Source organism: Danio aesculapii, chromosome 16 (genome assembly GCF_903798145.1).
Source record: "Danio aesculapii chromosome 16, fDanAes4.1, whole genome shotgun sequence".
In the NCBI taxonomy this organism is placed as follows: Eukaryota; Metazoa; Chordata; class Actinopteri; order Cypriniformes; family Danionidae; genus Danio; species Danio aesculapii.
Window position 1 is genome coordinate 33,896,965 of NC_079450.1, and position 24,993 is coordinate 33,921,957.

General features: G+C 37.0%; 1 protein-coding gene across 1 annotated transcript; it reads right to left on the reverse strand.

Moving 5' to 3' along the window:
* Positions 1-380: 380 nt before the first annotated feature.
* On the reverse strand, positions 381-24,450 carry znf687a (zinc finger protein 687a). The gene is made up of 11 exons (XM_056474888.1): positions 24,186-24,450; positions 19,971-22,002; positions 18,831-18,909; positions 18,595-18,679; positions 16,182-16,366; positions 15,899-16,090; positions 12,823-12,985; positions 12,501-12,734; positions 11,954-12,066; positions 11,150-11,252; positions 381-2,921 (listed from the first exon to the last, which is right to left on the reverse strand). The coding sequence occupies exons 2-11, from the start codon at positions 21,979-21,981 to the stop codon at positions 2,346-2,348; spliced, it is 3,741 nt and encodes a 1,246-aa protein (XP_056330863.1). The 5' UTR covers positions 21,982-22,002; positions 24,186-24,450; the 3' UTR covers positions 381-2,345.
* Positions 24,451-24,993: the final 543 nt, after the last annotated feature.

Here is a 24,993-nt window from a genome sequence, read left to right on the forward strand (position 1 = left end):
GAGCCACGTTATGGAGGCAATGCGCGTTTCAATTTCAGTTGTTCAGCGTTAATGTTAAATAAATAATCATAGATAGTAGATGTGTGTTTGCTTCAATTTTAAAATCAAGTAAAACACCCCTCATTAAAACTTCTATCACTTGTAATACGAGCATATTTACTGTCCAAAACTTGTCAGTGAACTATGAAGGCAAAAATACTAAAATTAATTAATCAAAAAATAATAATTCATTAATTGTAATCAAAGTTAAAATGTTCAATTAATCAAGATGTTGATTTTAGGCCAAATCGCCCAGCCCTATGTTTGGCGTAATGCCTATAATTTAGTGTTCTCACAACCAGCCATGCAGTCGTATAAACCAAAGGAGACATAAAGAGGAATACATTTAAAAAGGAGCTTTAATCCACACAGGTAATAAAGAAAGAATCTACACACATCCATACACAAACAACACATAACAAAAACTGCACTGATTGCATAAGAGCGAAGCTAATCAAAGCAACAACTAACAGCTTAATATTGATTAATAACCCAACAAACTTAAATGTGAAGACAAACCAAACTCAGGAACAAAAGTATACCAGAACAAACAGAAACAGAACATATATCTGACACAGACAGAGTACTGATTATTAAGCCATGACAGTTTTTATTCATCTAAAAAAAAGCATTTATGGTACAACAAAGCTCTATTAATCAACTTTAAACAGAAAACCTGCAGAAAATATGTGTAAAGCCCATAAACAAGTACATCGCAAACATACAAATACCACTTTTCTTAATCTAAGTCGCACACAATACAGATTCCTCTCAGTGAGGAAACAATCAAGAGGCCTTTAAGAGCAAACCTGGCTCGACGAGTCTTACGCTAAATAAAGAAGGCACTTTATTTCATTCTCATTCAAAAGATCAGCAACTATTCAGCAAATGTCCTGATTTTAATGCCTCTGTGGAAACACAATTAGAGCAGGAACAAGACAACACCACGTAAACATGATTCAAGCACAAAGGAGTCACCTGATGCAGGAGCATTTGGCTGTGCTAAAGCGTTAGTAATTACAGTATTTCACTCATAATCTGCTGTATTTTGCATTCAGAAAAACGGACTGTACGGTTATTCGTTTGCTCAATGGAATCAGTAGGCACAGGTGTATAAAGCAAGGCTGGTCAACGTATTTGACCCTCTGAATCTTGATTTAGTGAATTAAGTGCTTGCTGCAATCACTTTTAAGGCAGATCAAATCTAACCGTCTTGTTAAACAGCAGGATCTGCGCTAATAGAGTTTCTACTTGATCATGAACGTGTTACCCTGAAACAGTGTTTTACATTTTGTGTGTAAATGTGGAGTGTTAAAAACCTGTGACAAACCCAAATACTTCAGGTCTCTAGAGTTTGAATGACATGTGAAATCTATCACGTTTGTGTAATGTAGAATCTGCTGACATTTCATCTCCCCAATCAGGAAAAAAAACAAGCATAAGAAAAAATATTTTGCACAAAACGGTGTCAAACTGAATATATGTGTGTGGATTTGGATTGCTCTCCAAAAAACTAAAGAAAAGTAGCTTAATTTATAAAACCCTGAACATTATTTACATCAAATAATGTGTTGCTTGCGTAACAACAATCTAACTGACTTGAAGAGATTGTTCTCAGAAAAAAAAAAAGAAAATTTGCTGTTAATTTGTTAACATTAATTACAAAATTAATACCTTTAATTCACATTCATGCTAGTCTGGAGCCATCTACCTTATTGCATTTGATAACCAAAAGAAAAATTCATATTTATATAAGAAATATATATTAAAAGGAAGAAGTCACCAACATCTTGGATGGTCTGAGGTTGAGTTAATCGGCAACAAATTTTCATTTTCACCTCATGTTCAGATTAATTGTGTAATTATCATTTTCACTACTGTAATTCAGTATGTTGTTACTGTATCATGGTAAAACTCTGATGTATTTCAGTTTGATTTAAAAACTAAAGTATGCAGGGCAATAATTTGTATAATATGTATTTTTTTTTTTTACATCAGTATTGAGAATGGCTATGCTTAAAAAAAAAATTAAAAAGTAAAAAAATAATATTAATAATTTACAAAAATGTATTAATTGCATGTATATAGAGCTTTTCTCAGCACTCTTGACACATTTGCACAGGAAAATCTCTCTCAAAAAAAATTCTCTCACCAAATAGTTTCACACTATATAATAGTTTCACACTCTTGCAAAATATAATTTCTTATTACTTTATTTTTCACCAATTTTGGGGTGAGATATATAACCCAGACAAGCTCTTAACAGATTGTGTGAGTTCCTCCCTTAACTTTATTCTTTCATCTCTCTATGCTGGTTTGTCTGTTTTATACGCAGTGATGAAGGCCATGCCGTGAGTTCTGAAGTGCGTATTAAGATCAGCAGGTTTGCTAAAGTAACGTCCACACACCTTACAGATGTGCTTACCTTCCCCGTCCTCCAGCAGTCCCCCAACAACGCTCAGCGGAGACCCCGGAGAGCCTCCTGCGCCCGCAGAGTCAGAGGCCATAGAAGTGGTACAGGTGTGCAGAGCTGCTTCAGCGTGATCAGAAGGAGAATCCCGCACTCGATGGCTGATGAAGAGATGCCTGCTGAGAGAAGAGGAGGATGCGAAACACGCTCCGCACTGCTGACACTGAGCGCCGCTGCTGCCGTCACGATGACAGACGATGTGCTGGAGAAATTCCTCTCGGTCCTCTGTGGTGAAGCCACACGGCATGCAACGCAAACCTGCGGTTTCCTGCTCCCCGGCTGGAGCTCCTCTGATACGGCGCGTCAGTGTGCTCTCAGCCAATCGGCTTTCGGGTTCCACTGAGGACCCGCCCAGAGCGCCAGCATCATGTTCAGAGGAGCTGTCAGCTCCATCTGTGACTTGAGGAACTGCCTGAGATAAACAGAGCGAAATTATATTACAAATTGCATCCTCGTCATTTTTTATTTAAATATTTTCCCCTAAAGACAACATCAAGCGGTCACATGAGGTCACTGACTTAGCTATACTTCTGCAACTATATTAGTTTATTTATTTATTACATATTTATTGCCACATCAGCAACTTATGGCTATTTCGTGGCCAAATGTATATACATTAAACTATTACATGATAAAAACAAATTCGTATTATATAAATAAATAAATAAATAAATAAATAAATTACTTAGACAAATATATAAAATATAAATAGATAAAATTTACAAAAAATTTATTCAAAGTTAAATATGGTTTTTCAGATCTATTTTTGATAAAAAATGTAAAACTCTTCCTGGAGGTACGTTTTTAAAAATGTCCATCAAAGTACTCTCCTTATAAAAATCCTGTCTAACGGAATTTAAACTTCTACATTCCAACAAAGTATGTTTGATGGTGAGAGCAGTCTGGCAGATATTACATTTAGGTGATTCTTCGTTATTTAATAAATATGAATGTGTCAACCTAGAATGTCCAATTCGACATCTGGTATAGACCGTCTGATCATGCCTGGTTTCGAAATTATAATTTGCTAAATGTCTTTCATTTATTTTCGGGTTAATTTCATATAATTTGTTGTTGATGCAGTTGTCCTATTCTCTTTGCCATGATTCGTTTATGTATAAATTGATGATGGGTTTCAAATCATCAGGAGGAATTAAACATTCGGTCACATTCAAGGAGATAGCCTTTTTTGCAGCTTCATCAGCCAGTTCATTTCCACGAAGTCCCATATGACCTGGAATCCAACAGAAGATAATGTTGAACTTCTGGTTTTCTAGTGTTGTCATTTTCTTTAAAATCATGGACATTATGGGGTGATCATACTTAGAAGCTTCAAGAGCTTGAAGACAGGATTTGGAATCTGTGCAAATTAAAAAGTTACGATGCTGTGTCCTTTCCATTCGATCTAATGCCATATTTATTGCATAAGCTTCTGCTGTGTAAATTGAACTTTCTCCTGGAATCCGAGTACCAAAGACATCTTTAAACACCACTGCTGCTGTTACTCCTTTGTCTGTTTTTGATCCATCTGTGTATACGTGTTCATGATGAGGGAGGCTGTCTGTTATTTGTTTGAATTCCTGTTTGTATTCATTTGGGTGAGTCAAGGACTTCTTCTGTTTGGTTAAGTTCCATAAGATTCTTATTTTCGTGTTGCACCAAGGAGGAATATGGCTCAAATCAGGTAATGAAAGTTTTTCCATATTAACACCCAAATTCTTCAGGTGGGGTTTCATGCGTATTCCAAAAGGACTGATGTGGTTGGGTCTGTCTTCATACAATTGTAAATATTCAGGGTGAAAAATTGAAGGATAAGCTGGGTTACCTCTTTTTGATTTCAGTTTGACAGTATATTGGAGTGCTAATTTTAAACGTCGTCTTTCAAGCGATGGTTCTTTTGCTTCAATATATAAACTTTGAATAGGAGATGTTCTGAATGCTCCCAATGAGATTCGTAGTCCCATGTGATGTACAGTGTCCAGCATTTTAATGTAGGATTTTCTAGCGGATCCATACACTATACTTCCATAATCCATTTGGGATCTGATCATGGTTCTATAAAGACGAAGCATTGTAGTACAATCTGCACCCCATTTTGTTGTGGTCAGAATTTTAAGGATATCCATTTTTTTTTTAAGGTTTTTGTTTTTAGGAGTTTGATGTGTGGAATAAAGGAGAGCTTATTATCCAGGGTGAGTCCAAGAAATTTAGTTTCTTTTACAATTTTTATAGGTTCTTCTTCCAAGAAGAGACTTGGTTCTGGATGAAGAGAACGTAATTGACAGAAATGCATGCACACAGTTTTTGATCTGGAGAACTTAAATCCATTCTTGACTGACCAGTCGTGCATTTTGTTAATACAAAGTTGCAATTGTCTTTCAATAGTATTCATGTTTCTTCCTCTGTAACAGATGCACAAATCGTCCACATAAAGACTACAGAATACATTTAAACCAATAGCATTTACAATACTATTGATTTTGATGTTAAATAATGTAACTGATAATATACTTCCTTGTGGCACACCAAGTTCTTGAATATATTTATTTGACAGAGTTGTTCCTATCTGAACTCGAAAACACCTGTTTGTTAAAAAATTAGAGATAAAAACAGGTAGATGTCCTCTAAAACCCATTTCATACAAGTCTTTTAAAATTCCATATCTCCAAGTGGTGTCATAGGCTTTTTCCAAGTCAAAGAATATTGCTACAGTGTGTTCTTTTTTAATAAAACCATTTCGCACATAAGATTCCAGTCTTACAAGATGATCTATTGTGCTTCTTCCTCTTCTAAATCCACACTGATAATTACTAATATTTTGGTCCTTCTCCAGTGACCATACAAGTCGATCATTTATCATTCTTTCCATTGTTTTACACAGACAGCTGGTAAGGGCTATAGGGCGATAATTATTGGCATCTGAGTGGTCTTTACCTGGTTTAGGTATTGGTATGATTAAAGATTCTTTCCAACAAGATGGTACCTTTCCAGATGTCCATATATAGTTAAAAATATTTGAAAGGAGATACAACACATCATAGGGTAAGTGCTTTAAAAACTGATAATGGATTTTATCAGGACCGACTGCAGTGTCTTTTGAATTTTTCAAAGCTTTTTGTAGTTCTTCTATTGTAAAGGATTTGTTGTACATTTCAGCATTATCAGAGGAAAAGTCAATCTGGTTTTGTTCTTGTTGCCTTTGTATTCTTTGGAATTGAGGAAGACAATTTTCTATGAATGAGTTTCTTTCAAAGGTTTTTGCAAGGTTGTTGGCAATTTCTTGTTCGTTAGTTAGTTGGGTGCTACCATTATTTATGTGACATATTTGTGATCCACCTTCTTTGTTCTTCATTTTTCGGATCATATCCCAGATTTTCTTAGTTGGCGTCTGTGATGTTAAATTTGAGATGTATTGTTTCCAGCTCTGTTTCTTGATTTCATTAATAGTCCTTCTTGCTTTTGATCTTAATATTTTCAATTTAATGAGGTTTTCATTCGTAGGATGTTTGTTAAATATTCTTTCTGCCTTTTTCCGTTCTTTGATGACCTTTTTGCAATTGTCATCAAACCAGGGATTATTTCTTCGATATGGGTGTCCTGATGTTTTTGGAATGGTTTCTTCTGCAATTTCAATCAGTTTATTTGTAAAAACTTCTATTGAATTATGGTTTACTTGATCCATTTCTCTGTATTTCTCACTGCATTGTATTTCAAAACTGCACCAGTTTGCTTTTTAAGGTTCCATCTTGGGGTTCTTTGTCTTTGAGTACCTAATGAGGTAATAATCAATGGAAAATGATCACTTCCACTTAAGTCATTCCAGACTTTCCATGAAAAATCTGGAGCTATTAAAGGATGACAGAGTGTTATATCAATGGCAGTGTAAGTTCCATGTCCTGGGTGCAGGTATGTATATGATCCATCATTTAATATACACAGGTCATTTTTTAAAATGAAGTCCTCAATTACTTTTCCCTTTGAGTTCCTGTAGCTTCCTCCCCATAACGCATTATGGCTGTTTAAGTCTCCCATGAATATGGCTGGGGATGGTATCTGCTGTTGTAGATTATCCATATCTTGTAAGGTTATAGTAACATCAGGGGGGATATAAATGGAACATAAGGTAATAACTTTGTGGAGGGTTACGCGTACAGCAACAGCTTGCAAATTGGTATTCAATGTTACATAACTGTGAATTATATCCCTTCTAACTACTATAGCTGATCCTCCTGAAGGTCTATGTACATTTCTACCAAATGCATTGAATATTTTGTAATTTTTAAAGGTTATTTTGTTATTTGGTTCTAAGTGAGTCTCTTGTAGGCAGAACGCAATAGGGTTAAAAATTGTTGATAGTCGTTGCATTTCAGCAAAATTTGCTTTCAACCCTCTACAATTCCACTGGATTATGCAGTCCTTCATATTTAGGTAGGTAAAACAAGAACAGTACTTTTGTGGTTACATTTTGGGGATAAACTTCTGCTTCTGGAAGTTAGGATCTCTTTCATTTCCACATCTTTTGGAGTTTCTGGTTTGTGACTTTTTTTACTTGAACTATTCTTTGATGATTGAGCAGTAGTGGTTGTTTGTGTTTTCCTTCCTTTTGATGAAACGTTGGGTTCTATTATCTGGCATTGATCTTCATCCATTTGAGTCTGGTTTGAAGCATTTTGGGTTTTCTTTTTATTTAAGTTTTGGTTTTTGTTTAGGCATTGAGGTTTATCATTGTTTAACCAAGTCAAATCTGTTTGGCATTCTATAGAGTTCAAGATTGGTTTTACCACAGATGCATATGATCGTTTGAGTTTAAACATTGGGGATTCTTCAATCTTTCTTCTTGCTTCTGTATAGCTTACTTTCTCCGTACATTTAACTCTCTGAATTTCTTTTTCTTTTATCCATACAGGGCACTCTTTTGATGAAGATGGATGGTCTGCTTTACAGTTGCTGCATTTTGCTGTTTTATTACAGCTTGGTCCATGTCCTTCTTCTCCACAGTTTGTACATAATGGTTTATTTTTACATCCTGCAGAACCATGTCCGAATTTTTGACAGTTGAAACATCTTAACGGATTTGGAATAAATGTGTTGACTGGTACACTCTGGTATCCTAAATGGATCTTTTCTGGTAGATGTGGTTTATTGAAAGTCATGATGTAGGTTCCAGTTTTGATAATCTGCTGTTCTCTCCTGATTGTAATTCTTTTTACATGAATTACACCCTGTTGCATCAATTCCATTTGGATCTCTGCCTCATCCATGTCTTGCAGCTCTCTCGTACGTATTACTCCTTTACTACTGTTAAGAGAGGGATGATAGAAAGTCTTCATAGGTACATTGGCCAGTATATTTGCACGCATCAAGTTTTCCGCTTGAGTTTTTTTCAAACATTCAACTAGTATTTGTCCAGATCTGAGTTTTTTCACATCTTTAACTGTTCCTGCAATTCCAGCGATACCTTTTTGTATAGCAAAAGGTGATAGTTTTGTCAGCGGCATTTCCGTTTGGGTTGATTCTAGAATTATGAATCTTTGCCATGTATCACCTTTTTGAGGAGTCGTATATCCATTCTCTGAGTCGTCATCTGATTTAAGTCGTTTGGGGTTTTTTTGACTTTGCCATATTTGTATAGAATTTGTTTCATTACTTCTGCTCCTCACCCACCTCGGAGCCCAACAAGGGGATGCATAGAGCTGCGGATATCCTCCAGTTATGCGTCAAGGATACAGAGGTAATATACTCGAGTAAGCAGAACAAAGTTCACGTTCCTCGATTGACCCTTTAGCCATTGTCTTACAAAGTAAGTCTTGACCAGCCGATTGATTGGATTGAGCCCATCCAACCTCCCGTCTATGTGAAGTTGGAGCCAAAGCACTGTGTTGGTGTTGAGGGAACCGCAGTTACCCACATTCCTCAAATACCAGGATCTCTTTCTCCACAGACACGGGTTGCAACCATAGACTGTAAAATATATGGACGGAGCATCCGTGACGTCACCCATAGGTTTCTGAACACTGCAAAAGAAGCTACTAGTAGGCGCGGCCAACCGTCGCCATTTTGTTCGCGCGTCATCGCACCCACGGCGGGATACCAAATAAGGGCAAAGAGGCGGAGAGTGGGCGGAGCTACAGACGCCTGCTGGCACTTTGCTTAGACCTAGCAGACAGACTTTACTTTGGGAGAAACGCTTGATACTCTATTACCTGCGACTCGTTTGTGTTCTGACCACATGTGCTTGGCTGTACACTATATCAATAAAGTGTTTAGACTTTTCAAAACACTGTAGTAATACAGTGAGCCACTAAACATTGTTCTTATGACGTTTTTCTACAGGAGGAAAACGCGAATTACTTCCAAACACTTCAGATATAGTGTGTGTTAGTAAATGCAAGACTATTGATGAACTCCAGCATAACACTGTATGATAACGCTTCAGATGACTGATCTAGAGCCTACAGCTAATCAATCTGGCAAATTCTGGAGTGCTTTATGGGTCTAAAGAAAAATATTAATGATAAATGATCTTAAATAAAACTATTACATTTATAGAGATGGTATACAAGTATATAACTTTACTCACATGGGAAACGGAGGCCACGTGAATGGTTTGTGAGCACAATTAAGTGCACACAGCATCCCATATCATCTGATAATTGTAAGAAATAAGTCCAAAAGGCAGCTGACTGTGTAAAGCCACGTAAAACAGAACAAAAATACGATGAATATGCCGAGATCAGTGGCTAATCTGCCGGATTCAGCTGAGGTGAAGTGACGGCGACCAGCGAGACCTAGCTGTCACTCAAGTGGCCACGCCCTTAATTATGCAAACTTAATATAACCTAATATAAAGGAAATGGATGAGTTATAAAAAAATTCACCCCCCTCACAGTTGTCATGGAGGGTAATAATTGCTATATGAACCCAAATCGTTCTTTGTACCAGGCTGTAAACACCTTTTTTTCTGTTGTAAAATTGGCCATTCTAACAGTGGGCTCAATTGCAACTTGCTCTATTATGGAGCCAGGACTAGCGGAATTTTGAAGAATTGCAGTTTCAGCTACTTCCGTATTGGCTTCCCGAGAGAGAGCGGGAGGTTGCCGCTTGGTTGCAACTCACGGCAAACAAGTCGCCCCATTTGTCGCCTTTTACGATCAGCAAGGGGGTGCTAGGGACCTATTCTACCCCGGGTCCCCACGGGGGGCAACTATATTAGCAACCAAGCCAATCTACAATTATATTCTATTAATAGTAAATTTTAATGCCCCAGTGGACTTTAAACTAATTTTTTTTCAATTTTTTCCCATTCTTCATTTAAGGGCAAAAAGGCTGAGCAATGGAATACTGCTTTCAAACATTTTAACCACAAAGCAAGGTTGTAAACATATCTCACTGCTTGCATGTATCCTCTAAACATAACAATGATGGTGTCTGTGAGAGATCAGTTTCGTAAACATCTGGCTGTATCATTGATCTATTCAATGGAACAGGAAAAATCGAGTGTGCATTCACTTAAAAACAAAAAGAATGGCAGCAAGTTTTTCCTTTTATTCAACATTATTCATGTTTCATACCCTCGTTGGGCTTGAGTGTCCACATACAGCACATTTTAGCTCTTAAGTGGCCATTTAAAATACTTTGAATGTTTTAGATTTTATTACAGACATTCAGTGTCATCCTGCAACTGTTTTGCTGCATATGAAATGTCCCAAACCCTATTTTTAACTGTCTAAAATGGGAAAACTATTTGTTTTTACTCTCTGATAGTCAAAGCAAGTTCAAAAATAAATTTCTATGTTAAATATGCATTTAAAATATTCAAGAAAAAGTGTTTTATGTAAATTTGGACCACGAGTCCACATATATGGACATCAATTTTCTCTAAAAGTACATTGTGTACCAAAAGATGAAACTTTTAATACTTTTGTTTTTATTCTAATTAGGTTCTAATAAGCCCAAATAGCAAAGAGAAATAAAAAATGCATGTAAAAAAACAGTTGAAGTTGAAGAACCCACTGACTAAAGGTAGCTTATGTTTAGGAGCCAAAACTCCCCCAAAAAGTTTGTGTTGGTGAGCTGTTTCCAACTGCAGTAACAAACTCAAGACAAACTTTAAACTGGTGCTAAATGACACATTTCAGTTTATTCACTATTTATATCATTAGCAAAGCTGGAAGACAAATAAAATATCACTGATATGCAAACAAAAAAAAAAAAATAATAAATCAAACTTTCTAATTAATAAGTGATATAACCAATGATCAGTGGATTTATTATTCGAATGATGTTTAATAATTGATTGTGTCAAAATATCGCTGGTTGCTGTTCTAGCATGGACTTTCCTATTACTTAAAATTTAGTACTTTATATCAACTCTGTTGACATCGGTTTGTGAACAGGCATTTAGTGTTTGTACAGGGTGTCCAGAGACTTTTACTCTATGCGAATGTGCACTAGTGCAATGAGGTGACGGTTAAAAATATAATTTGTGATCATATTTTCAAAAGTAATGCATGACCTGTTAAACTATTAACCAACCACATTACAGCATCTGCAAGCAGCAATACCTCCGGCCAAGGAAATTTTTGGTGACCAAGGCTGTGGGTGCATTAGGTCCACCTGAAGGTGCATTTGAACTCGTACCTGACTCTGTGTGGCGGTTCCTCTCTCTCCCGCATGCTGAGCCTGAATGTGTTTCTCCAGAATCAGCTTACTGCTAAAGCTCCTTTTTCCATCTGTACAAAGCCTTCACAACGAGAGACAACAGAAAAAACACCCTGTTTATGCCATGACAAAAGAAAAAAACTGTGATAAAAGCCATTTGTGAATTTAAAGGTTGCATGACAATGATGATAATGAATGGTTCAAACAAACACAACAAACATGTTAATTAGTTACTGACGTTTTATTATCCTCGTTCATCAACTCTCACTGAAGCTTCTGCTACAAATGGATCTTATGTCATGCATCATACATCAGGTCAGAGTTCAGCCAAGTAGTTGTCAAGAACACGCATTCGGCAGCTGCCTGGGGTCAGCGGTGTGTGTTTATAATACTTTTTTTTTTCATAAAAACATATTGAACCAATTCATAAAACATGCGATAACCCTTCGGCAGCTTGTGGGTTCGTTTTACAACAAATTTATACACTTTTGGAAGCTTGGGGCGCTACCAAACATCATTAAACAGCATGGAGGAACCAAGATCAAATTTAAGACTGCTTCGACTACTATATACACTGAGGATGGCTTGAGAAGGAGTAAATGATGAGGTAATTTTTGGGTGAACTATTCCTTTAAGGCTGACTTTAAAATGATGGCATTTTTAGAAGCAGTCCAATATTATTTGTTTGCAAATGATGATTGGTTTGACATTTGGTTAGCATCGAATTGACTTGCATTAAGCATTCAAATGCCTCTAGGGCTGCTGTTTTTACGTTATACTCACTGGCAATAAAACACTCTTTTAATGCCTTTATGCTTGACACGAATGTGGCGTCTTAAACTTGAGGATGAAGAGAAGGAGCCTTCACAAAGAGTGCACGGAAATTTCTTCAGTTCCTTCAAGATAAAAAGAATAACAGCACAAAAATTACAATTTGTAAATTACATTTTTTTGATAAACTAATAATACAGACATCAAATAAAAACTAAATATCCTTGATTTTGGCTTGCTGCTTCCAGACAAATGTAAATATAAATATAGAAAATAAATATATAAATATCAACTAAACTTATGTTGCATTGCTGTAAATTCTTCTGATTTCAATATGTTACCCTAATAAATAATGTGTATTTAATTACCAAAGCTACTACTGAAATGTCTGGAGTCAGCAGAAGAAGTTTGTTTTTGAAAGGAGTCATTTATTTGATCAAAAATACAGTAAAAGTAATGTTGTGAAGTTCTTTATTATTTATTTAATAATATTGCAATGTTTATCCTATTAAACCATTTCATCTCCTTATTTTTGAGTTGTGCTTGGTGATGTCCTGACCTTGCCGTGCTGCTCAGTCATGTGACTGATGTAATTCTCTTTGTCGGTGTAGTGCGTCTGGCACTGTGAGCAGCTCCAGCTCTGGCTTCGTGGGACAGCAGAGTTTCCATCCGCCATTCTCACTTTGTCCTCTTCTTCATCCCGTCCCCACTCCTCCCCATCAGAGCTCTCCATCTTTACCAAACTGTTCTGTGTTGATGCGCTGTCATGATTGCTGGAGTCCCTGTGAGTGTCCTATAGAAGCATTACAATATGGTCAAACGCTCAAAAAGCTCATCAACAAATGAAGCTCATGTTGGGTTGAACAGAAGAGAAAGCAAACCTTAATGTGTTCAAGGAGGGAAGTTCTCTGCGTGAACAGCTTGTTACAGTCAGGGCACTTAAAGACATGCATTTTCTGCTTTGTTAAGTGAGTGTCAATGTGGACGCTGAGCAATGCTTTCTGGGTGAAAACAGTCCGACACATCACGCATTTAAAGATCTCCCTGTTAAAAAACAAAACAAAAAGTGGTTCTCACACAAACATATATTTTAAGACTGACAAAAATGAAAAAACACATTAAAACTGCCAGTGAGTAAAATACGAAGTAACTGAAACTGCAATTCATCGAAATTCCACTAGTCCTGGCTCCAAAATAGAACACACTTCTAATGACCCCAACGTTAGAATGCCCAACTTTACAGCAGAAATAAAGTGTTTACAGCCTGGTACAAAGAACGATTTTGGTGTATATAGCGAAGATAACACTTTATGACAACTGTGAGGGGGTGAATATTTTTATAACTCATCCGTTTCCTTTATATTAAGTCTGTATAACTAAGGGCGTAGCCACTTAATTGACAGCTAGGTCTCGCTGGTCGCAGTCACGTCATTTCGGCTGATTAGCCGCTGAGCTCGGCATATACATCAAATTTTTTTGTTTTGTTTTATGTAGCTTTACACAGTCAGTTGCCTTTTGGAATTATTTCTTACAATTATCAGATAAAATGGCATGCTGTGTGCACTTAATTGCTCACAAACCATTTAAGTGGCCTCCATTTCCCAGGTGAGTGCAATTCTTACATATACCATCTCTATAAATGTTTTTGTTTTATTTCAAATACTTTATAATTCTCTTTAGAACTTGAAAGCACTCCAGAATCTGACAGATTGATTAGCTGTAGGCTAAAGAACAGTCATCTGAAACGTTGTCATACAGAGTTATGTCTAGATTTTTATAAATAGCATTTACTAACACAGACTATATTTAAAGTATTTGGAAGTAATTTACGTTTTTCTCCTGTAGAAAAAGTCATAATGTTTAGAGGCTCAATGTATTACAACAGTGTTTTTAAAAGTCTAAACACTTTACTGATATAGTGTACAACCAAGCACATGTGGTCAGAACACAAACGAGTCACAGGTAAAGAAATGTTAAGCGTTTCTCCCAAAGAAAATCTCATCTAAGCAAAATGCTAGCAGGCATCTGTAGTTCCGCTCACGCTAGCCTCTTTGCCCTTTTTTGGTTAGCCCCGGTCGGTGTGCATAAGATGGCGATGATTGGCCACGCTCTCTTGTAGCTTCATTTGTGCTCTTCAGAAAAATCGTTGATCGATTTAGGCAGAAGTGGAAACGGTGACGTTACATGTTTATATCCGTTTTATATCTTAAAATGGAAATTTTGTCACTGTTTTGGAACACACTAGCTAATAGATAACCTTTAAACTAACAGAAACAAACATCTAAAAGATTTTTATTACATGAGAACTTTAAAAATCTCTAATGAAGTTTCAAATCATTTTTGTCAAAGTCAAAATAAAAATTGGGTGAAATGCTCCATCATCATTGATTGCCATTTTGAAATATTTGAGTAAATATGAACCCTATTTACTCTGACTTCTACTTATTAAAATATTTGAAATTATTATAAACATTTTGTTGGAAACTTCATAAAACCTAGCAGATTGAAAAATAGTGGCAACATAATAACATTTTAAACAATAAAATAGTATTTTGGGGGCTGCATTATGAATATTATATAGTATCAAATCATCAAATTATTTATCTGTAAAGTCATATACTATTCTTCTGAGTCATATTTTTGTCTTGTTAAAAAATCTACATCCTAATGTACAAAATAAAATATAAAAATGTAAAGTTGTCATTTGCAGACCCATTTAATCTTTAATATGTACACTTTATTAGATACACCTACCAGTACTGGGTTGGACCCCCTTTTGCCTTCAGAACTGCCTTAGTTCTTTGTGGCACAGATTCAACAAGTTACTGGAAATATTGCTCAGAGATTTTGGTCCATACTGACATGATGGCATCACGCAATTGCTGCAGATTTGTCAGCTGCACATCCATGATGTGAATCTCCCGTTCCACCACATCCCAAAGGTGCTCTATTGTATTGAGTTCTGGTGACTGTGGTGACCATTTGAGTGCAGTGAACTCATTGCCATGTTCAAGAAATCAGTCTGAGATGATTTGTGCTTTATGAAATGGTGTGTTATCCTGCTGGAAGTAGCCATCCGAAGATGGGTTCACTGTGGTCATAAAGGGATGGACATTGTCAGCAACAATACTCAGGTAGATTGTGGTGTTGACACGAGGCTCGACTAGCACTAATGGGCCCAAAGTGTGCCAAGAAAATATCCCCCACACCATTACACCACCACCAGCAGCCTGAACTGTTGATACAAGGCAGGATGGATCCATGCTTTCATGTTGTTGACGCCAAATTCTGACTCTACCATCTGAAAGTTGCCTTCAGTAATCGAGACTCATCAGACCAGGCAACTGTTTCCAATCTTCTATTGTCCAATTTTGGTGAGCCTGTGCGAACTGTAGCCTCAGTTTCGTGTTGTGCATTTAGAGATGCTCCTCCATTTACCTCATTTGTAACGAGTGGTTATTTGAGTTACTGTTGCCTTTTTATCAGCTCACACCAGTCTGGCCATTCTCCTCTGACCTTTGACATCAACAAGGCATTTGCGCGCACAGAACTGCCACTCACTGGATATTTTCTGTTTTTCTGCCCATTCTCTGGAAACCCTAGAGGTGGAAATCCCAGTAGATCAGCAGTTTTTGAAATACTCAGAACGGCCCGTCTGGCACCAACAATCCTGTCACGTTCAAAGTCACTTAAATCACCTTTCCTCCCTATTCTGATGCTCAGTTTAAACTGCAGCAGATCGTCTTGACCATGTCTACATGCCTAAATGCATTGAGTTGCTGCCACGTGATTGGCCGATTAGAAATTTACGTTAACAAGCCGTTGGACAGGTGTACCTAATAAAGTGGCCGGTAAGTGTACATATTATTAACAGGTTTTATTTTTCATTTACATGATCACTATTATAATAGCTTAATATTTTAATATAATTGCCTATCTGCAGTTTCTTGCACTTACTTGGACTGTCTCGCAGTCTCAGACAGCTCAGGATGCTGGGATGAGCAGTGGCTTTCAGCACCAGAAGAAGATTTGAAAGCCATCGGGCAGGAGGGGCATTTATGAAAGATCTCACAGTGAGCCGTCTGCATGTGCGTCTTTACCGCATTCTGACTATTCACTCCTCCAAACACCAAATGACAACAGGGACATCTGTAAAGAACAGAGGAGATATCACTATTACCGAAAACCACAGACAAAACAAAGGTTTTTGGCAGTACTGTGAGCATGATTGAGAGTATACTTGTATCCAAGGCGGCGCGAGTAGTGCAGGCAGGTTTGTTTAAGGTGAGTGTTGAGCTCATGAGTCTGACAGATGAGTCCACATTCAGGGCACACGAACGGAGGGAGCTGCTGGTGCATCCGACGGTGAGCTGCAGCACAGCACGAGTTCCAGAGCGGCATTGGTGGAGAACACTGCAGACAACACTACAGAGGAAAAACAACAACAAGAAGTCTATATAAATATACAGTTAAGTCAGAATTATTAGCTCCACTGTATATTTTTCCACAATTTCTTTTTCACAGAAAGATTTTTTCAACACATTTCTGAACATAATAGTTTTAATAACTCATTTCTAATGCCTGATTTCTTTTATCTTTGCCATGGTGACAGCAAAGAATATTTTACTAAATATTTTTAAGATACTAGTATTCAAGTGCAATTTAAAGGCTTAACTAGGTTAATTGGGTAAGTTAGGGTAATTAGGCAAGTCACTGCATAACAATGGCTTGTTCTGTAGACAATCTAAAAATATATATTGCTAAATGGGGCTAATAATATTGATCTTTTTTTTTTTTTTAGCAAAAGCTTCTTTTATTCTAGCCAAAATAAATAAAATAAGACTTTCTGCATAAGAAAAATTATTATCAGATATATTTCGAAAATTTTCTCTCTCTGTTAATAATATTACATTTCTCTAGGAACTGCGTCACAACATGGAACAAATAATGATCTCAGCTTCCAGTTCATGGGGACTTTGAAGGTGAACATCTCGACAACAATGTGCACGTTTTTTTTTTTTTTTACCACTTTAACCAAAACTGATAGTGTGTAGATCCCAGGTGTAGATCCAGATGTTTTTGTATCAGGCTGTTTCAGAATACAAGCATCTCTGTTTTGATTTATTCTAGACATTCTTTTAAAGATTGGGTAAAAAAAATAAAAATAAATAAAAATATGATTTAATTTTTTTTTTATATTTTTATTTGTGTTATGTTTACATGGGCTACTTTGATGGATGTACAGTTGAAGTCAGAATTATTAGCCACCTTTGATTTTTTTTTTCTTTTTTTTTTTAAAAATATTTCCCAAATGATGTTTAACAGAGCAAGGAAATTTTCAGTTTGTCTGATAATATTTTTCCTTCGCACGATTGTCTTATTTGTTTTAGTTCGACTAGAATAAAAGCAGTTTTGAATTTTTTATGAACCATTTTAAGGTCAAAATTATTAGCCCTCTAAGCTTTTTTTTTTTTTTTTACTGACTAAAGAACAAAGCATTGCTATACAACAACTTGCCTATTTACCCTAACCTGCCTAGTTAACTTAATTAACCTAGTTAAGCCTTTAAATGTCACTTTAAGCTGTACAGAAGTGTCTTGAAAAAGTAAATAGATATAGAACAGCTGGAACAGCAAATATATCATATAATTTATAATATGCAAAGTATACTACAAATATATAATTTATATAAATTTTAAAGTTAAATCTAATTTTTCTTGTTTAGCATGTAAGACAGCCGAAGCAAAAAATATACTTTCAAAATGTTTGAAAAAAGACAATTTTTTGTAAAATATCTAGTAAAATATTTACTGACATCATGGCAAAGATAAAATAAATCGGTTATTAGAAATGAGTTATTAAAACTATTATGTTTAAAACTGTGTTTAAAAAATCTCTCCGTTAATCAGAAATTGGGGGGGAAAATAAACAGGGGGGCTAATAGTTCTGACTTCGACTGTACATTCCATTTATTATTTCTCATATCACTGAATGTTTAACAGTTTGGTCATACGCTTGTAGAAGCTAATATACTTAGATGGAAAAAATATAACGTAACCTGGGCCACAAAACCAGTAAGTGTCAATTTATTTAAACATCACATGAAAGCTGAATAAAAAGATGCATTGATGTATGGCTTAGGAGAAGACAACATTAATAGATAGAGCTATTTAAAAATCTTGAATCAGAGGGTTAATAAAATACAAAACTGAAAAAAAGAAAAGACTGACAAAACCACCTTAAAAGTAGTCTATAATAAATACACATTACTAATAAAAAAAAACACAGTTATGATATATTTACAATAGGAAATTTACAAAAAGTCTTCATAGAACAATATTTACTTAATAGTCTAATGATTGTTTTGGCAAAAATATATCTGTGCAACAAAAGGTTTTGTGGCTCAGGGTCACATATACATTTTGAATGGCCTGAGGTTTCCAGCTAGCTAAAATGTTTCGATGGGCTATTTCTCTAAATTTAAGAATGTATAACAATGATATTGTAATTGGTATTCTTTCTATTAATATTAAATAATAATAACTAATAAATATGTATTTAAAAAAAGCATACATTTGCTGAAGCATGCAATACATTTTTGTAACAAGCAGGACAAAAATATTGTCCAGGCACCCATACACTCACTCACTGACCGTGTCAGTGCAACCAGGCTCCACTTCTTGGAAGTGTGCTACTAATTCTTGCTTCCCTTTGAATGTGCTCCAACACTCTTGACAGCTGCAAAAATTAAGCAAACAGACATATCAGACTGCATATTAATCCCTCAGACACTCAATGTCTCCACTCATTTCCATTAAATGCCTAATTAGTCCTTTCTTTCTTATTAATACACACTTGAAATAACCATAACCTGACAGTGTGGTGTTACCTGTGATCAGACGATTGTGACAAATTGACACCACTTTCTTTAATGGCAGACAGAGCAGAAACTGCTGGAGAGAGCACACCTGTAATAAACAGAAATACAGTCAGCATTATTGCATATCAATGTAAAATAATCATTCTCAAATGATTGATTAATTAAATTGGTTAATTAAATGCATTATTCTAAATAACTGTGGCCAATCATCGAATGCATTGTAGGCCTAATAGTGCAACTCCCTAATGCATTAGCCAGCACTGAGCCCAGAGACCGTTCTTTGAAAAGTGTGAGAACAAGAACGAACATGCCCCAGCAGACTTATTCCACATCAATGCTTGAATGCTTTGTTTTGCAGTGCACAGATTCCCTGTGGACAGAGACAGTGACTGGTTGATCTCTGTGCTGATTATCATGGGCATACTTTCTACTGTTACATGTAGCTATGGGTTTCATCACTGTTATTACTCCTGGAATGTTTTACAAATGTCATGTTTTGTTCAGACACAAAGAGAAAATCTCTATATATCTCTACACAATTGAAATATTAGACATCCTGCGGTGCGATACGCGCAAATAAGGCGAAGTTAACCAATCAAGAGCTTGCACTTGTAGGGGCGTGATTATGACGTAGTGCCTGTTGTTGATGTCCGGAGGAAAAATCCTCTTGCGGACAGTTCATCAAACTGGGCTCGGCAGCACCGCTGAAAACTTCCATCATCTATGTATAGCTTCTGGAGGAGTTTTTGAACTCATAGAGCTGGGTGCACATCAGAATGGATCTAGTGGAGTCACACGGCTCCAAACGAATCAACGCTGTTAATCAGCCTTCCTAAAGCACATAAACATAGCTATTCTCTCAATAAAATCCATGTTAGCCATTCAGCAATGAAGCTAGAGTCACCGGGCAGACAGTAGCCCTACCCATGATGCGAATCTGCATTTATTGTGAAGTGAATTTGACGTGTGAATGAAGCGGGTTTCATTCAAGATTTGAATCAATTCAAGGATTGACGTAGCTAAACTTTGCAAAACACCAACCCTCCAGAAACAGGTTTATAAACCCCTGACGTAATCACATGTCTAGTTGTTTCATGAAATCTAGAAATATCTCAGACTTTTGATAGACAATTGAAGATAAAAACAAACCTATAGGCACAGTATCCTGCTGGCCAATCATCTGCTCCACACTGACAGGACTCATAACGAGATGAGAACACTGCATGACCAGCCCCTTCTCCTTATGTTCTCGTGCATGGAGCAGCAGGCTGCATTTATTGAAGAAAGCCAGCCGTTTGGAGCAGTGGTTACAGGTCACCTCAATCCTCATAGAGCGCCGATCGTAGTGTCTCGCCAAGCTGCGCTCTAGAGCAAACGCATCCCCGCACTCGAGACAACGGTATCCCGTAGAGGGCAATCGAAGACCCCATTCTGGGGGTGGCAGAGAGGAGAGGTCTGGCTGGTAACTTGGCAGTGGATTCTTACTGTTCAGGATTTTGTTGAAAGCCTCAACAAGGCTAGACTGGCTGCGTGAGATCACAGCTCCTGGACTGTTCACAATTGAGGCTGGTTTGGCTGTTCCAGTGTTTGTTTTCTGGCCTGGAGCAGAGCGAACGTTAACTCCAGGAATGGATGAGGAAGAGATGGAGGGGAGGTTTGATGCTCGGGTGATGTTGACTGCAGTGGCGGAAAGAGCAGTGGGTATTTGATTCTGTGCCCTGCTGGCTGCAAACAACATAGCCGTGCTGGCATCCTGAAGGGTGGACACGGGCAACATTGCAACCTTTGTACTCTGAGGTAGCAGTTGAGGAGAAGCAGCAGATCTCGGAATCTTCTGCACTGACTTACGGGCTACTGTTTGAACTTTAGAGGCACCAGAACCCTTAGAGGCTCCACCTTTAGGAGCAGCCTTAGATACAGTGCGTTTAATGCTTGCAACTGGTGTCTTGACAGTCTTGATTCTCATTTTAAGAGGCTTTGAAGAAGCCGAGCTGGGGATGCCATCAGAGGCCGACTCTAGCAAAGTAGGCTCAGCAGATTTCCCTTCTGTTGCCTCAGCTCCATCATCCACCTTCTCCTGCACGCTCATGTCCATAACTTGATCTTGAGGGGCTTCTTCTCTTGTTATCCACTGTTTTGAATCAATGGCTCCTAGTGGATTTGAAGGAAGAGATGTACGAGATTGAGGGATTTCTGGCTCAGGGCTCTCAGGAGAATCTCTCTCCTCGATTATATGCTCCAGATCTTTTTCTTCAACTGGTAGATTATTTGTGGAGGTCAGAGATGTTGGGTTGGTGCCGCGGTGTAGTTTTGGATGCTGGACAGAGGGTTCCTCCATTTGGGTGTTACTGACAGGTAAGGAAGGTGATGAGGGAGAAGGCGGTTGAAACACACTTGAAGGGCACCGCTGTATGCGTGGGACCTTGGGAGCAGGGCACAGCTGAGAATTGGGGCTCTCCTGTATGACAAGAGCAGGACTGCCAAGGTCTGGTTCAGATTCTTCATCTTCAGACAGGTGCCGACGAACTCCTGCCCTTAAAGTGCCATTTATTGCTTGTGCTTCCTCAGAATCAACTTTGGAAGAAAAGATTGGACTATTTAAATGTGAAGATACGCTGGGGTGATCAGTCAGGGGTAAAGACTTAAAAGTGCTAGCAGGGTGATTAGTAGAAGCGTCACCCTGTTTGTCATCATGACTAGTAGCTCTAGAGGCAGAAAGAGACCAAAGTGGGCCATTAGGCTGCCCCAGTGCTAGATCAGGTGGTGGAGAGGATTCTTTAGACCCACCTGAGACGCTTTTGAGCCCATTATAGATGAATGGATCTGAAGGCACTGAGCTATCTTTACTGGGACCTTTCTGGGGAGACTTTTGTGATTCATCTGCACTAGAAAACTCCACAGTTACATTGCCTTCGGCTTTGTCATCCGAATGGACGCTGTTTTTTACAATCACACTGACCACGGAAGGGTCATTGTGAGGAGGATCAGGACTTCCTGAAGGTCTTAAGGAAGGACTTCCACTTCTCTCCTTTCCAACTACACTAATGTGTTCATTATGATTGCCATGAGTGTCAGACTGAATTGCTTCTTTGGCATCAATGTCTGGAATATCAAATGCTGCAAGCAGATCATCGAAATCTGGGGTCTTCATGTCCCCCATTCCCACATGGATGACAAATACCTGCATTAAAAGACATTGCAATAGTATAGGTTAGTATTAGTTTGTTCAAAAAATAATAAATAAACTGTAAAATGGGCTGTGCAAATTTTGTAATTAGCAAAAAAACTGAAGCCACTTATTATCTGTGCTTGCACTTGTCTACATGTAATAAAGTAGGCTGAAATGTGATACAGAAAGTTCATTTTCTGCTAAAACTCGAAATACATTTGCAATGATATACTGTTAGCAAGCACCTACATGTTTAGGAGAATTTGTAAATGTGTTTCCCCCTCAGTGACAAAAGTTAAGAAAACATATGACCGTAGTAATAAGCAGTGTTGGGGAACGTTACTTTGTAAAGTAATACATTACAATATGAAGTTACTCCCCAAAAAAGTAACTAGTTGCATTACTTAGTTACTTTTTATGGAAAGTAATGCATTACTTTTGAGTTACTTTTACATATCTGCCTGAGGCTTGATCTCTTTCAGAACTTGCAGGGCATTTTTCTTTTTTAAATAGAGGAGCTCAGCATTTAACGACACACTGTATAACCTACACCTTAACTTACCTTTAAAAACAAATGAATAAAAAAAAAAGAACAATGTTACCTTCTGAGAACTGAAGCTACACATGCCGTTTATAGAGATTAAAGTTGAAAGCAATGTGTTTGCTACTTTTGTTATTTTTGTCTTATTAGTTCAGTAAAATCACTGTCCATTGAGACTACAATCCCCTTTTTCTTCCATTCAAAATAATGACAATACTTCCATCACAGAAATATAAAGCTCTGCTATCTTGGTTTCTGTCTGTTCCCACAGGGAGCTCATTCTCCTATTGAGTGTGATTCAACATGATTACACAAATTTTAATTCAGCAATTATTTTTTTAAGCGTATTAATTAATCTCAAAAGTAACTTTTGTTACATTTTCAAAAAAGTAACTCAAATATTCTTACTTATTTTTTTAAAGCAATGAGTTACTTTACTCATTACTTAAAAGTAACATTACACTTGAAAAGTATTCTTATTATGTAACTCTTGTAATGCGTTACCCCCAACACTGGTAATGAGGATATGCTTGAATGAGCTCTGCAATTCACGTTGACAGAGGAGGTAAATAAAACGATAGAGATGCATAAGCTGACTAGCTATGAATTTGGAAGTGGCCTTTCTAGCTCCAAATATGTGATTGCGACTAGCTGTTCTGAAAAATACTATATATTTTTTTGGCATACAAGCATGACAATGCCTATTAACCAAATAAAACAAAAATGTAAAAAAATACATATTTTAAAAAGCCAATAAAAAAAGGTTTGTGTATTTTAACCCATTTTAAGAAAATGTAAAAGGGAAATCTGCATTGTCCCATTTGCTTGAAAAAAATCATGAATTGAAATTGACCATTAAAAAATAAAAGACCAGTGTATTATATTATGATAGTTTGATTTTAAAGTATCTGAGACTATATAAACTATATGCATCTGGCTATGCTATATTATAATTCATTTATACAATCATATATTTCATAGTTTAAAAAAAAAAAAATTCTTAGCACGACACATTCACATTACAGAATCAAATAGCTCTCAATGTCTGCGTTATTTTAAGCACTGTATAAGCATGTTTCACAGAACTGAGGAAGCTCTTGGGAGTGTGCATTGATATTGCATCAGGTTTTTGGGACAATCAAGGAAGCCAGTATTTTTTTAATAAGAGAAACAATCACAGAACGTTAATTGCAAATAATTAAGATAATATGAATAAGAAATGTTATATTTACGCAGTAAGTTGGCTTACCTGCTACCCAATGTGTAAAACGTACAACTTTATCTACAGAACGCTATATAAACTTGGCAGTGTGTTTTCAAAGGCTAGCAAGACAAAGTATAATCAGTGTATTTTGCACTACAGAATGACCATCTATTTTCTTACAGCATGTAGTTAAGCATTAACTATAAACTGTCAATCTGCTGTTTGCCATAATGAAACGTGTGTTAGTAGTACTTGCTCAACTGTACAGTAGCCTGACAGCTAGATTAGCATAATTCGCAGTCTGCAGCGTCTGCGCTCAATAAAATAACACACCAGACCGTTCAAACGATGATAATGCTAAATTTAAGTGCACCTGTATATTTATGCTTAAATTAAAACGCCGAATGTGTGACATGTTGCGCTCTGTCCAAATGTGTAACTTTTGTTTACCTGGCCAAATGTTCTCGTCTACTCCTGGAGCGACCAGGACGGCGCACAGCATTTGCGTCACCTCTGAAAAAATCTTCCCCGGCGCACACATACAAAACCTGCTACTCCAAGCGAAATGGAGAAAAGAAAGCTGAACGATTGTGCTTTGTTTGCTTGTGTTAAATTGCTTTACGAACAACCGGGGTTGTGAAACTATGGCGCACTTATCTTTAATACACACCTGTTGCTTCTGACCGTGGCGAAAATGAGTTTTACTTATGCCATACGGGTAACTTCCAGAGTGTGACAAACCAATCACTCCGGAAGAGGAAGTTAAGTGATTTATACGGGAAATATGGCATTAACGTATGTTTATATGACAACGGAGCAAGCCTCCACTTTAGTTATGAAAAATTGGCCGCCGCTGCTGCTGATGATGTGTCCAAATCTTCAAGAATTGTTTGATTGAGTCGAATCATTTTAATCAGTCGATTGAATCGGTTCATAGTAATTCAGCGAATTAACTCTCAAATTTCAGTAATAAACCTATTTTCCCATACAGATGGACGTGTTTGCGTATGATTAAAATTACAAAATACAATTGCAATACAATTAAAAAACAAATTGTGTAAGGATTTTAAACATTCATAAGGACACAACCTGATCATGTTAAAGAACCGAATTTAATGAAATGAACCGTTTGAAAGAACCGATTCGTGGACATTAATGTCATGGTTCAGCCATAAATGACAGTTTACTCACTATTTACTTACCCTCGAGCGACATTAAATGTTTGAGTTTCTTTTTTTCTGTTAAAACAAAATAAGAT

What these genes read in the sequence shown, in the direction of transcription:
- znf687a (XM_056474888.1), bottom strand. Translation starts at nt 21,981, where the DNA reads ATGGGGGACATGAAGACCCCAGATTTCGATGATCTGCTTGCAGCATTT. An exon ending in TCGCGCCGCCTTGGATACAA is followed by an intron (nt 16,091 to 16,181) that starts GTATACTCTCAA and finishes TGTTCTTTACAG; the next exon opens with ATGTCCCTGTTGTCATTTGG. An exon ending in GAGACTGCGAGACAGTCCAA is followed by an intron (nt 12,986 to 15,898) that starts GTAAGTGCAAGA and finishes GTTTTTTAACAG; the next exon opens with GGAGATCTTTAAATGCGTGA.